The sequence below is a fragment of the Passer domesticus genome, chromosome 16 (assembly GCF_036417665.1).
Source record: "Passer domesticus isolate bPasDom1 chromosome 16, bPasDom1.hap1, whole genome shotgun sequence".
NCBI lineage: Eukaryota > Metazoa > Chordata > Aves > Passeriformes > Passeridae > Passer > Passer domesticus.
Window position 1 is genome coordinate 6,194,606 of NC_087489.1, and position 14,107 is coordinate 6,208,712.

At 49.6% G+C, this 14,107-nt stretch overlaps 1 protein-coding gene across 2 annotated transcripts; it reads left to right on the forward strand.

The window, feature by feature from the left end:
- Positions 1-2,387: 2,387 nt before the first annotated feature.
- Positions 2,388-10,634, forward strand: MANBAL (mannosidase beta like). Of its 2 annotated transcripts, none has more exons than XM_064391425.1 (4): positions 2,388-2,493; positions 3,848-3,895; positions 5,577-5,771; positions 8,219-10,634. In XM_064391425.1, exons 3-4 carry the CDS (start codon positions 5,622-5,624, stop codon positions 8,324-8,326), a joined length of 258 nt encoding a protein of 85 aa, XP_064247495.1. In that variant the 5' UTR covers positions 2,388-2,493; positions 3,848-3,895; positions 5,577-5,621; the 3' UTR covers positions 8,327-10,634. The 2 variants fall into 2 exon arrangements, with proteins under 2 accessions (XP_064247495.1, XP_064247496.1); XM_064391426.1 differs by lacking the exon at positions 2,388-2,493 and adding an exon at positions 2,522-2,546.
- The last annotated feature ends 3,473 nt before the right edge of the window (positions 10,635-14,107 follow it).

Below are 14,107 nucleotides of genomic sequence, written 5' to 3' on the forward strand. Positions count from 1 at the left end.
ACTTGCATCCGGTAGGCTTTGGGGAAATCTTCCCCTTTTTAAAATAAATAGCTTCTCTTTTTTGTCATTTCCCAGGCAGGTGCAAGGATGGGTCAGTGTGGTGCTGTGGAAGGTGGGGAGCCACAGTGGCTGATGGCACCTCCTGCCTGTGGCTCCCAGCCTGGCGCACTCCTGGCCTCGAGGGTTTGGTGGCCTTGGGGGGAAATAGAGGGGGAGAGAAGGGGCAGGAGCTGCCCAAAAACTTCACCTGCCTAATTCTGCTTGGAGTGAGTAATGCCCTTTCTGTGGGGAGAGAAGAAAAATAATAAAATATCCAGTAACAAGGGTCTTTTCCCTTTTTCCTGCAAGCTCCATCTGTGAAGACTGGAGTCTGTGAGAAGCTGTGTGGGCAGCAGCACCAGCACATTCAGTGCACTGGTAACACTGGGAAGAATTTAATCTGTCTGTTAATCCGTTCTGATAAGATCCCTCCTGACATTTTCAATAATCATTTCTTCCTTCTTAGTGGTTTTTTCTTCATACCAAACATTTAGAGTTTGGGAGGTAAGAAGGTGAAAGGGCAGAATTTACTGCTTTCCTGAGCTCTGACATTATCCCTTAGTCACTCACCAGGGGCAGGAGAAGTTCCATTTAAGAGTAATTTTCTCTTAGGATTATTATGCCAGAAGAGTTTCTGTGTATGAATGTCTCTGGCTTCTGCCACTCATGCAGCAGTGTTCTCCACTTGTCTGTAATGTCTTCTGCACTAAAAACCATGAAGGATTATCTAATCCAATTGCTAAAAATCTTTGAAATTGTTATCATCAATATCCACTTAATCCAAATGCTTGGTAACAGCCTAGAAAATCCTTTTATTACAAATGCCATACCTTGCTTCCTCAGTAGATAAGAACTGATTAGGTTTTCCCCAAAGTATTTAGGCTCTCTGGTAATAAAGCTCTGCAGAAAAACCAACCTGGCACTTCTGATAGTTTAGGGTTAGGAAAAGGGCAAAACAAATCAGATTCCTTAAATACCACAAACAAGCAAAACAGAGTCCAAGGCACTTCCCCCTTTGTAGCTCATCTTATGGAGACGTCTCCAGTTCAGAGCCAGAAACTGGACATTAAAAATAAAGTCCCTGTCAAGAGCAAAGCCAGAATCACATCCTAATTGATCCTGCCAGAGTATGTCAAGGGAGCAGATTAAAACCTTGTGGATAAAGGGAAACCCACCAGGACTGGAAGGCCACATAATTGGTGGTGGGATTAAAACCCTCCCAGGGATTTAGGGGGTGAGTACATAAATCAGTAAATAAATTTAGTACATAAAGCCTGAGGTGTGAAGGTCTGGGGTGCTTCTGCCATGAGCACCCAGCCAGGATGAGAGGACACAGCCTCAAGCTGCAGCAGGGGAGGTTTAGGTTGGACATCAGGAGGAATTTCTTCACAGAAAGGGTGATTAGGCATTGGAATGGGCTGCCCAGGGAGGGAGGTGTTTAAGGAAAGTCTGGACATGGCACTCAGTGCTCTGGTTTGGGTGCCAGGCGGTGTTGGGCTGTAGGTCAGATTGGTGAGCTCAGGGATCCTTTCCAGCTGATTCAGGGATTCTGTGACCACCGGGGCTGGGCACCCACAGGCTCCCAGGGCTGGAATGGCCCACGGACCACGGAGCTGACTGACCCCAGGGGGCTGGAGGAACACGGCAATGGAGCCCCCAAACCCCCACTGCCCCCAGGCCCTGTCACCCTTAGGTGCCCTCAGAAGGCAGGGCACAGTGGGTGCTGGGGGCAGCAGGGGGCAGCTCTGGGGGGGTTGCTGGCATGGTTGCTGGCATGGTTGCTAGGCACAGTTGCCAGGGGTGGTTTCTGGGATGGTTGTTGGGATGGTTTCTGGGGTGGTTGCTAGGGGTGGTTGTTGGGATGGTTGCCAAGGATTGTTGCTAGGATGGTTGCCGGGGTGGTTGCTGGGGTGGTTGTTGGGATGGTTGCTGGGATGATTGCTAGGGATGGTTGCTAGGCACAGTTGCCGGGGTGGTTGCTAGGGCGAGTGCTAGGGATGGTTGCTTGGATGGTTGCCAAGGATGGTTGCTGGGGCGGTTGATGGGATGGTTGCTAGGGATGGGTGCTGGGATGGTTGTCAAGGGTGTTTGCTGGGACGGTTGTTGGGATGGCTGCCGGGATGGGTGCTGGGACGGTTGCTAGGGATGGTTGTTGGGATGGGTGCTGGGATGGTTGCTAGGGATGGTTGTTGGGATGGGTGCTGGGATGGTTGCCAAGGGTGGTTGCTAGGAGCGGTTGCTAGGGGTGGTTGCTGGGATGGTTTCTGGGATGGCTGTTGGAATGGTTTCTGGGACGGTTGCTACGGATGGTTGCCAGGGGTGGTTGCCGGGGCTGTTGCCGGGATGGCTGTCACGCTCGGTTGCCGGGGCTGTGCCGGGGCTGTGCCGGGGCGGGGCGGAAGCGCTTCCAGCGGCCGGGAAGCCGTTCCGGGGCGGCGCGGAGCGGAGCGGGCGGTGAGCGGGGCCGTGCCGGGGCTGCCGAGGAGGCTGCAGCACCGCCCCGGGAGGCGAGCGCAGAGCCGGGGGACCGCGCTGGGGCTGGCCCGGCAGGGACGGAGGGAGGAGGGATGGGGGACGGAGGGATGGGGGATGGAGGGATGGGGGATGGAGGGATAGAGGGATGGAGGGATGGGGGACGAGGGAGGAGGACGCGGTGCCCCCGCCCGGGGCTGCTCCTGGCCCAGCCCCGGCCCTTGTCGCCCGCTGCCCCTCGGGCGGCATTCAGCGCTGCGGACAGGAGCAGCGGTGGGAATTGCCCGGGCTCCATCCCCACACCTCCTAAGCCGTTTGAAAATCCCAACCTGGGCTTTTTTTGCCTCGTCCTCTGACGGGGTCTTTCCCTGTGCTTTATCTCCAAGAGTACACTAACACCTGTTACTTGAGCTGCTCCCGAGGCTTTGCCCTCTGCCCGTTGTTTCTGTAGTGCCAGGCGAAAACATCAGCTGGCAAACACAGTGCAGCAGGAAGAAAGGTTTGGTCTCCCCTGGCTGGTGCCCGGCCCTGATCCTGGAAATAAGTTGGTTTTTTGTCTCGGGGCTGGTCCTGAGCCCTGGGGAGCAGCCACATGCCCCTTGGTGCTGTCACTGAGCAGAGCAGGAGCTGCAGCCCCGGAGCCCTGGCTGGTGCTGTGGGGAGAGGAGGGAGCCTCCCCTCCTGCAGCTGCTCACTGGGTACCAGACCTCGGGAATAAACTGGGAGGGGCAAGGACAGCTTCCTCTCAGGGTCTGACAGAGGAGCATTGATCTTCAAATGCAATTTAGGGAGAGCTGCTTTAATGGTGAGGTGGTGTGAGGTGAAAGGCAGCTGGCAACCTGTGGGGAAGAAGAGATGTTATCTGAGGAAAAAGTGGTGAAACTGAGCCTTTTGGGAACAGGGAGGAAGGCTCCAGCACCCAGACCTGTTGGTTTAGGTGCAAGGCAGAGGCTTTGGGCACCCTGTGAACCACTGGAGTTTTTTAAAACTGAGGAATGTTGCTCAGAGTTGGGCTCCAGTGATGGCAGGAAAATCAGTGGTTGGAGCATGGGTTGCCTGAGCAAGCAAGGACACTGCTGTAATTAGTTGGAGCACAATGCCAGGTTTTTCTGACCATGTTTCATGGGATATTGATTCAAATGGTGGTGGCAGCTGTTGGAGAGCTCTTGGTGCTGGTCATGGCACCTGGATTTGTTAGAGAACTACTAATGCCCTCAGGGGAGGTGAGCTAGAAGAGGGAAAAGGAGGGGAGGGTTGTAGAAGATGAGGACAGAGATTTTTTTGTTTCATTGTATGTGTTTCCTTTTCCTGTTTATCTCTGTGTGTTGTGTTTCAGGTGGTGAACTGGGGTTATCAGCAGGAGTTTGTCCTGAGAAAACTCCAGGTGAGGAATGAAAGAACTTCCCTTCCTGCTGTGTTTGAGGACAGGGGCCAGGGGCAGGCAACAACAATGTTTTCAAAAGATACCCAGATGAGATAAGTGCAGCTCAGAGGGGATTCTGTGTCTTGCTTAGGAACTGCTGCCTTAGTGGGTTGGGAGGGGTGATTTCAAAGGCAGAAGCAATTGGGATGAGCCACATGCATGCAGGCTTTGTTCAGAGCATTGAGCAGCTTTGGGTCTGGCTGTGCCTGGGTGGGTCACTGTGTGTCCTGGCTTCATGTACAGTCCCACACAGCCCTTGCTGGCTGAGATTGAGTCAGAATTTGAAACATTTTCTTTCAATGAAGTACAGACCTGGACAGGACCTCGAGAGGTCACCTATTCTTATCTCCTGGGTCAAAGGCAGAATTGTATATACCCACACCCATCCCAGGCCAGAGCTTATCTGATCTGCTCTTCTGAATCACCAGGGATTCCACAGCCTCTCCATTCCAGTGGCTGGCAGTCTGTGCAGTTGGAAATGTTCTCCTGTCTTAAAATTCAAAATAACATTCTGTATTTCATCTGAATGAAAACAAAATAATTTTTTTTCTAATTTATATACCTCTCTCTTTAGTGTATCACCAAGTGATAGTTGCCTCTTGTGCAATGGCATTGAGTTGATTCTCAAATTTATCAATTATTAATTTGCTGGGATTTGCCACGTTTACCATCCTTCTGGACTGGGTCACATCTGCAGATTGTAACAACCTCCTCCCAGCCTGAGAAATGCAGAGATCTCTCCTGCTTTGGAGAGAATTCCTAGGAGGCAAACTCAGCCTACAAGCTCAGTCACACCAGGCTTCAGTGGTACAGAGAACTGTGACTCTCAGTGAGCAGTGCTGATCCAGGGAATGCACACTGGGATCATCCAGGTCAGGAAAACCGAGTGGGCACTAATCACAGCTGAGTGTGATGGCATCTCAGACTAATTGGATTTCCCTTTGGGGACTTCCTGAGGCTTACTCTAGCAGTTCTGGCAGAGAGTTCTCCCTGGTTGTGAAAAGCCATTACTCATTCATAGAACAAATTGACAACTCCATTAGCAAAAGATAAAGGGAGGAAGGAAGGATGGGCTCATGGCTGAGAAGCCTGGGACCCAGGAGATCAATATTTAACTCTGCCACAAACTACCTGTGACTGTTTTAACTTGTATGGGGCTTTGTGTAACCACTGAAGCCACACTTAAATTTATACACATAGCTTGTTCCTCTGCCTTCAGCAGCTCTGCTTCTGTGAGGTTTAAGTAGTTGGGTTTGCACAGCATCTAAAACAATGAGGCTGTGACCACAGAGACAATATAGGTAAAGATAAGTAATAATCACCTTGCATGTGTGATCAACTTCAGGAAGAAATGTATTCTTGCTTGTTAAGCTTTTCCCTTATTGTTTCATGAACATGGTTCATATTTTGTCTGCTCCTCACCCGGAAATGGTCTAATACCAGGAGCTGAGTGCTATTTTTGTAGGCAGGTGACAAAAGACAAACACCCCAATTAAACACAGCTTTCCTTTTCCTTTCTGTTACTGCTCCAGTAGATCAAGAGTATCTTCAAAACTCCATGAGGGAGTCTCATTTTTGGATAACAGGAAGCAATGGCAGAAAGGATGATGCCAAAAATTGCTGTGTATTTTCTCCCTTGCAGTAACCAGTCTTCTTGAGAGCAGTAGAGGAGCAGGGTGCACTGACAATGGCTGCAGAGTTGGATTTCTCCCCACCTGAGATCCCTGAGCCCACCTTCATGGAGAATGTGCTCCGCTATGGACTCTTCTTTGGAGCCATTTTCCAGCTGATCTGTGTGCTTGCCATCATCCTGCCCGTGTCCAAGTCCCACAAGACAGTAAGTAGTGCTCTTTAATAGTGATATAAATGGGCAGAGTCAGAGCAAACAGGATGGGAGGGAATGTGGAGTAGCTAATGGAGACACAGCTGCCCCTGGGATTGGTGACAGTTTCATTGTTCATTCTCCTTCCTTCCCTCTGGCTTTCCCATCTCCAGCTTCTGTCTTGTGATTTACCACCAGATAGGAAAGTCAGGATCTCTCTTAATATCAGTGAAAAAAGCAACCTGAAGCACTGACAGGGTGCTAAATGCATGTGCAGTTCCTGGCTGCAAGAGAAAGCTTTGTCCCAACCCATATTGTCATCCTGCTGATTTGCTTCATTAATTGCCAGGCAGGACATCCCCTGGCAGGACCTGCCTTCAGGAAATTACTCTGGGCTTGAGTTTGTGGGTGATTTTTGGAAGCAAGATGCAGGTGAAATTTCTAGTATATCCTAAAGGTGAGGAAAGCAGTTTTCAGCACTGACATCCCATCCAGTGCCCAAGGGTCCTTTGATGCAGTTGGCACAGGAGAAGTTGAAAGGGAAAGGTTGAGGTGAAGCTGAAGTTGAGGTGAGCTGTTCCTCAAGACTGAGGGATGTCCTGCATCTGCCTGGCTTTTTTCATTTAAGAGAAAAATGTCTTTGGTGCTGGGGACAGGTATTTCAGTGCTACAAGGTGATCAGGCTGCAAGTTTGGTTCTTTGATACAGATGTTGATGGTGTATTTTCAGTAACAACTCAGCATGGAGTTTTGTTTTCAGACTCTTTATTTCCATGTTTGCTCCCTCCTGTGTGGAGGAAGCCTGGAAATTTTCAACCTCTTGGGGGAAGGGAATGCCTCAGGAAGAGGTACAGAGTGAAGGATGAAGTTATGACCCAATTTTTCCACCTTTAACTGCTGGTGTGATGTGATGCTGTCCTGCCATGGGCCATGCTCCCTCCTGCTTGTCCTGCCATGGGAACAGGCAGTTGCTGGACACCATGCAGTGGCATTGCAAGTCTTAGAATCTTAGAATCATTCAGGTTGGAAAAGACCTTGAAGATCATTGAGTCCAACCTTTGCACTGTTACTCTGCAGCCACCAGCACCTATCTGTCAGAGCCCATCATTTCCCCAGTAAATTTTTGAGAAATACCAGGTAACCCCATTCTTGAAAGTTGGAAAGAGTGAGAGCTTTGGAGTAGGAAACTGGAGACCAGCCCCAATTAAAATAAGGCTCAAGGATCTTTTACTGCTTACATCTGTAGTATGCCTTGATGTTTGCATACTCTAGTTTTTATTTTTTCCATATATAAACTTTGCTTTTGATGTGCCCATATGACTTGTTTACAAAGCCATAAACACCATAGGCTGCCCCTCCAGATCCTGAGAATGATGCTTGAGTCTGGGTAGGATATTGGGGAACTTGCTGTCTTGGAGCCTCAAACTTTGAAGTTTGGACATTAGAAGGCAGCAGTGTTCACGTTATGGCAGCAGCATTCTGCATCTCTGAGTAACAACCAGCTCCCTGTGCACTGATCACAGCTTTGGAAAGCCAGCCAAGTCTCCTTCCTTGGAAAGCCACACAGATGTGAGCTGTAATAGCCCAGTAACTTGAGAGACTTTGAACCAAGCTCTTTGATTAAAAGGACACTGTCAGATGCTGCCTCCCCCTCCATTATCTGGAATTCTGCCTTGGAAGCCTGGAACTCGCACGTCTTGCTCAGCCATTTTTTCTGTGTCCTTTTCCAGTTGGCACACTCAGGCTGAGAGAACCCAAGATGCTAAAGCAATATTTATACTCAAATGCATTTAATGAAAGGAGGCAATCTGCATGTGTGTGCTTTCTCAGAGGAGACTGGCGCTGTTCCCTTGTGTTTTCACAAGATAACTAGATTTTATTTCCCATGGCTGCAATATTATCTCTCATCTTCTCTGAAGGAAACAAGCATCACATCTCAGTATTTTGTTAGTCCAGGTGAAGAAAGCTTTGCCTGCAATTCCCTCCTTGGATTTTAGAGGCTCTGAACTTTATATTCTTACTGCTGCTTTGGGGAATATTTGTTTGTCTTGCACGTGATAGTGATTAATGTTTGGCAGAAATGCCTGCTGTCTGTTTCCATGCATCCTGGTGATTATATGTTATCTTTTCCTAATTCAAATAGTTTTCATTTAGTGTTGATTTTCTTCTTGCCTTCAAAGCTTTTCTTCTCCAAAGCCTGTTTTATATATTTAAGCTTTTAATGGCATCTCTGGTAACAATCTGTTTCTGTGCAGAAACTCACACTCATCAAAAAGCACATGCAGAAGGAGCAGAGATGATGCTGCTCAAGTCTCATTAAATGTGGCCTCAGTTTGACATCAATGTGTTCCAACAGAGATACCCAGCACTTGTTTCCTCTGGCTTATACTTGAATCCCCAAAGCAACCTGTTAGCAAATGGTAAAAAAATAGTTACTGACTGTTTCTTAATTGATTCTTGTAGGACTCAGACAGTTTTGAGCCTAAGAATTCTGAGCCGGTGAAGAAGCCAAAGGCAACTGCTCCACAGATAAGCAAGAAACCAAAGAAGGAAACCAAAAAGAAACGATAGAGGTGTGACTGATGAGCCTCCCAAGACCAAATAACCACCTGTAATCGTGCTTCCTCAGAGACAGCATCAAAGGCAACTAACTCTCTTAATGGTTTTCTGGCATTGCCATCTTTTACTTTTCAGGGGCAAGGGAGAAGAAATTTAGAAGAGTGGAAGGGTTGGGGTTCTGCCATAGATTTCTTATAAGCAAAGAGAACTTCTCATATCCAGGACTTCATTTGACTTGATTGATGTCACCATTATAGTGACTTCTTCCAGTTCTGGTGGGTAAAGAGGGCTGTTGGCCTGGCTCCTCCGTGCTGGCTGGGATTTGTAGTGAAGTCCCTCTGGAAAGTGGAGCATGGGTTTGCTGCTTTGGATACCAGTTTGTGTTGTGTTTTTTGAAGGCAGAGGGATCAAATGGATCAAGAATGCCACACTACACAGCTTTGTATTCATCTCTGTTGTCATCTAGTCTGAAATACATAGCTGCATTTTATGGCTTAATCATAATGCCTTTGTCATATTCTTTAATTCTTTAGGTAATAACTCACCAGATTCCAGACTGCTGGAGATGAAAGCTTTCATTTCCCAGCGTCGCTGCCTCGTTCCCCACCCATGCACTCTTCCTTTCTATTCCCACCTTTGAAAGCAGGTACATTGCAGGGAACTGAGGCTGTGGTGGGGATTGCAATGACTACAAGAATCAGGAAACAATTTGACTCTGGAAGGTGCAGAATTTAATGGCCATGCTAGGGGAGTTGTCCTTGGAGACTTGGGAAGACCAGGCACTGCTGCTGGAGAAGGGCTGCTGAGGTGGGAGCCTGGGGCTGGTGCACTGGTGGTGTATCAGCCTGCACTGCCTCTCTGTGCCATGGATAACCCTCCTGCCAGCTGCCTGAGCCTGACCATGGCCCCTCTTTCAGCACAGCTGGGCATCACTGCCCTTGCAGGTCCCTCCAGCCTTCCCTGCCACGGCCTGCTCCCTCTCCTCTGGCTGAATTCCTCCTGAGGGTGAATTCCTTCTCAGCCTGAGAGAGGAGGTATTTCAACATCCCAGGGGTGGCAGGCCAGCTGTGTACCATGACAGCATGGCAGGGGACACAGACACTGAGTTCCTTCAGGCTCTGCTCTCCAGCCCAGGGACAGTCCAGGACTGATTTAAATGTGGCTAGACAGGACTGCAAGGAGATAGGTGGTGACGTAGGCACGGAGTCTCTGCGGAGCAGCTCGAGCTTCCTGATGCCAGCTCACATCTTGGTTTGTTTGATCAGGAGTGAGTCAATGGGAGGAGAACCTGCTCTCTGAGGCGCACCCAGGGTTCAGAGTGGCTTTGAAGGAAGGGTTCTCCCTGGCAGGGCTGCAAGTCTGTGATCCTCTTTGCATACACAGACTTCCATCCTGGAGTCACAAATGCCTGGTGAGCCAGGTGTGTGTTGTTTGACAGCAGGTGAACAGCACATTTACAGAAACCATCAGTGCTGAGGACAGCCACGTCCTCTGCTCGCTCTTGCTGTTGGTGGGGTGACAGATGGATCCCAGAACCAGTGGCTCTGACTTCCCTGCTCCAGGCTCTCTGATGCTCTTAGCCAGAATGCTGGCACCAAGGTGCACTTCTTAAAATCCACCTTGGAGTTCTGCTTTAAATTCTGCTTTTTAATTTTATTTTTTTTTAGCTACATGAAGGCAGTACCAGGAGGACAGAACAAAGCATGGGAGACACAAGGACTCTAAAGTTGCTTTAAGTTCTCAGTACAAAGAAAGATTACAAAAAGTTCCCACGCAAATAACAAAGAACAGTGTTGTGCCATGAGTTTCCATGGTGGACCTGTGCTCTGTCTCTGATCTGCAGGGCAAAGAAGAGTCCTGAGTAGGTTCTGCAGATCACTCTTTCCATTTTAATACATGAGAATGGTTTTATGTAAATTCCAGCTTTCTGCAGGTTACCTAAAGCAGGGGGTTAATGCTTTAATGGAATCACAGGACACACGTTATCCAAAACACAGAGTCACTTCTGCAGCCCAGAACCAGTTAGCAGTGGGCACTGTGTGGCTGTTACCTGAAATATCATCTGCTATCAGTGTCCACATCCAGCTGTTTGCAGGCTGGCTCACTCATTGCTCAGTAGAAATCATGGATGTTGGGGTTTGGTTTTGTTGGGGGGAAGAGGGATGAGATAAATTCCCCATCTGTTCCTGACAGCTTTATACCTATTTGAATGCTCTTGTTTGCTGAACTTACAGTATGTAGAGATTACCAATAACCCATGTATTTTAGTTTATCCTGAAATGTGTAATAAATGCCATCAGAATCTTTGTTATAAAAAAAATCTGTGTTTAAAGTTGTGCTGCCTGTTCCCTCACATTGACTGTGAAAGCTCCCAGAACTCCCAGACTATAGAAACACAGGGACATAAATAACCTATTCATTAAAATGATCCATTAAGGGAAATCCTTTCAGATCCTTTAATCTGTGAGAAATTGGTTAGTTAATACTGTCAGGCATGTGTGCATCCGTATCTGTGTTTGACTTGGAAGTAGCAAACTATTTCCTAACACTGCTTCACCTTCCTGGAAGGAGGGAAAAAACCAGCCAGTGACTAAATCAATTTGCCCCCCCCCATGAGAGGTTTTTGGCTCTAAGAGCCCCCACAAAAGTAGCCCAAATAAAGGCATAATTTGTTAACAATGCAAGCAGGGGATTAGGTGGGGATTCAGTAGGCTGGTAAAAGGGATTTTCAGGAGTTTGCATGGCTGGAGCATGGGGCTGTCTGGTGGCTCCTCTTGGCTGCAGTGAGACCAATGTGGTAGCCAGGCTCTGGCAAGTGTCTGCTGGTTCTCTCACCAGAAAACCCAAGCAGAGAAGGACTAGTGTGGTGACTCCTTTAATTCCCAAGCACTTTTCTCCAGGCTGTTTTGTAATTAACATCCCAAAGGGAGCTGAAGACCTCATTAAGTCAATTTTATTGAAGGGGAGGTTTTCAAAGGTCTGTCTCCAGGTTCCTGCCAGTAGGCAGCACCTCTGCAGCCACACCTTGCTCTGCCACCCAAAGCCAGGAGCTGGCTGAGGGCTGGATTTCCTCTGCTGGTGTGTGTCCCAGAGCTCCTGTCCCTCAGCAGGACATGCCTCAGCTCTGAAGAAACGTGGCTGGGATTGGGAGTTCTTTCCCCTGGCTCTGCCTCTCTGGCCATGCTCCTCTGCAGAGCTGTGGCCGTGGCTGTCCCCTGGAGCTGTCCCCTGGAGCTGTCCCACGCTCACAATGCATCCCTGTGCTCCCCCAGAGCCAGCAGCACAATCCCTTGAGACAGACTGATAAGTAGCTCGTGACTGGAGTTCCAGTTCACATAGTTCAATTAAATCCCTGTTAATCTTGTTCAGACCTAATTTACTTTCATTCTCATAGACACTGCTCTCTCAGCAGAGCTCCTGCTGAGGTTCCCTGCTGCCAGGGCTGGAGAGCCCCAGGCCCTCAGCCCATCAGACCCTGATGTGTGCAGAGCAGCCCCCTTGTCGAGTCAATAAACTCAGATTATTTCCCAGCCTGTCACAAAGAATGAAAATACTCCTTCAGTGCCTGGGTTTAGGGAGGGTCAGGCTTTCTGGGAATGCTTGAGGAAACCATAGGGAAGCTGTAGGAAGAGAGGACCTGCTCAGTATCTGTTTGCCAGGGCACTGCTCAACCATTCCCCTGTGTGTGTGTTCATTTTTGGACAGCTGGGAGCTGGGGTGCTGGACTTCCCTCCTGGGAGCATCTCTTCCACACTGATACTTCTTTCAGGCAGAAGTTGTGTTGTTCACAGCCTGTGGCCTGCAGGGATTGAGATGACTGTATTGATTTAGTTGTTTGTTTATTAATCTCATGAGGCATCAGGGACTGACTGCAGTGAAAATGGGATGGTGAGTGGAGAGTGCTGGAGTACAGAGCATTGCTGTGTGTTTGATGATTAGCCTGATTGCTGGCCTTGGCACTGGGAAGGGATCTGACCCTCCTCTTCCTCATGCAGCCAGGAGGGATGATTTGTTTGGGAAGCATTCCCTTTCTCCCTGGCCACAGATGTGGGCTGTAATCAGTGTTTGCATTCCTCCTCCAGCTGACAGTCACTGCAGGTCCAAGGTCCAGCTCTTCTCTGGCACTTTGTGGCTTTTGAGTGGTGGTTTGTGGGGGTGTCTTCTGGCTTTTGGTACCCAGGCCACTGGGCAGTAGCTGCTCCAAGTGTCTCCTGCTTGGAGCTGGCAATTGCAGGGCAATGAAATCGGCTTCCTGCCTCTCCCTTGAAATTCAGCTGATTTTCCCATTGCACGGTGCTTCTTCCCAATTTGTGGCTTTTCTGTCACCATAAATCACTCCTCTTGTTGCTCCCAGCCTGCAGACTCACATCCACTGCAGTAGTTCTGTCCTTGCAGACACATTTTACCCACCAGTGACAGTGGGCACTGCCTGCTGTTGTCAAGGACTGATACAAAGAAGGAACGGGTGCAGGAGCCCCCAGGATGGAGGAAGGTGTTCCTTTGTAAATTTTGGCAATGATTTTTTCAGCCAGCAGATGTAACAGCCAGGGAAGGAATTCTCCCTGCCTTGGGAGCCCCGGGTACCCCTGGAGAGCTGTGCCAAGCACATCATCCCTCCAAGCCATGAGGAGCCAAACCCATCCCACAGCACACTTCTGAGCCCGTGATGAGTGAGTGCTGTGGTGCTGCCTGTGCCCCACAGCACCCCTCAGATCCTGCTCCTCACCAGCACGCACAAGGTTTGTCTTGTGCAATCCCAAACCTCTTGCAGTGCCCACTTCCCTCCTCAGAGCTTCCCTGGTTTCATTTCCTGCCTGGAGGCCCTGGTGTGGCTTTGATGCCCCTTGCACTCTGCTTGGATCCCTGGGAATGCCCAGTCCAGGTGAGGGCTCAGCGATGCAGAGCAGGGGGTTGGAGCACAGAGGCTGATGGGCTCCTCTGTGGTTTCAGTCCAGCCTTCCTGGCTGCTGGGCACAAGGTAAACCTGCTTTGGGTCACATTTTAAAACATCTGATGCCTGGTTGATGTCTCTCATTGTGTGAAAGGAGCTCAGCTCCCAAGTGGGGGAGCTGTGGCTGGAAGGGCTCTCACCTCTCCCTGTCTCCAGGCACAGAGCTGTGTCTTTGGCATCGTGCTCTGCTGGAAGTCCCATTTGCACAGCATTCCTTTTGTGCCAAACCTGCACTCAGGACAGCTCCACATTTCCTGCCAGAGGCTGTCCCAGCTGCCACCCCTGGGTCAAGTTCAGCCAGTCCCAGTGCATGGGCTGGGGCCATGGAAGGCATCAGCAATGGCTGAGACATCTCACATCTTGCCCAAGCTGAACTCAGGTGTCCCTGGCTCCAAGGCTTGTTCCTGCTGCCTTCCCTTTGGCTGCTCTTGTGCAAAAGCCATCCCAAGCTTATAAATTCCCCTTGCCATGAGCCAAAGTCCAGAGTACAACAGGCAAAGCTCTCCTGCAGCTCCAGGAATCAGCTCCAGACGTTCCCTGCTGTTATTTGTGCCTCAGCTCTGGCTGCACAGGCAGGATCCTGCTGGAGCTGTGCTGCTGCTGTGGAGCTTGTGGGGTGACATCCCTGTGGCTGCCTGGGGGCAGCTCCTGCCCAGTGCTCCAGGGCCAGACTGCAGCTGCAGGGAGGGTCCTCATGGCTGTGGTTCCTCAGAGCAGCAGCTTGTGCTGCCCTGGTGGCTCCAGGAGGAGCAGATTTTGAGAAAAGCTGCAAGCAGTTCTCATCCCTACCTCCCCCCTCACTTAACTTGTTTTAAACTGAGCTGGGATCCAACCATCACATG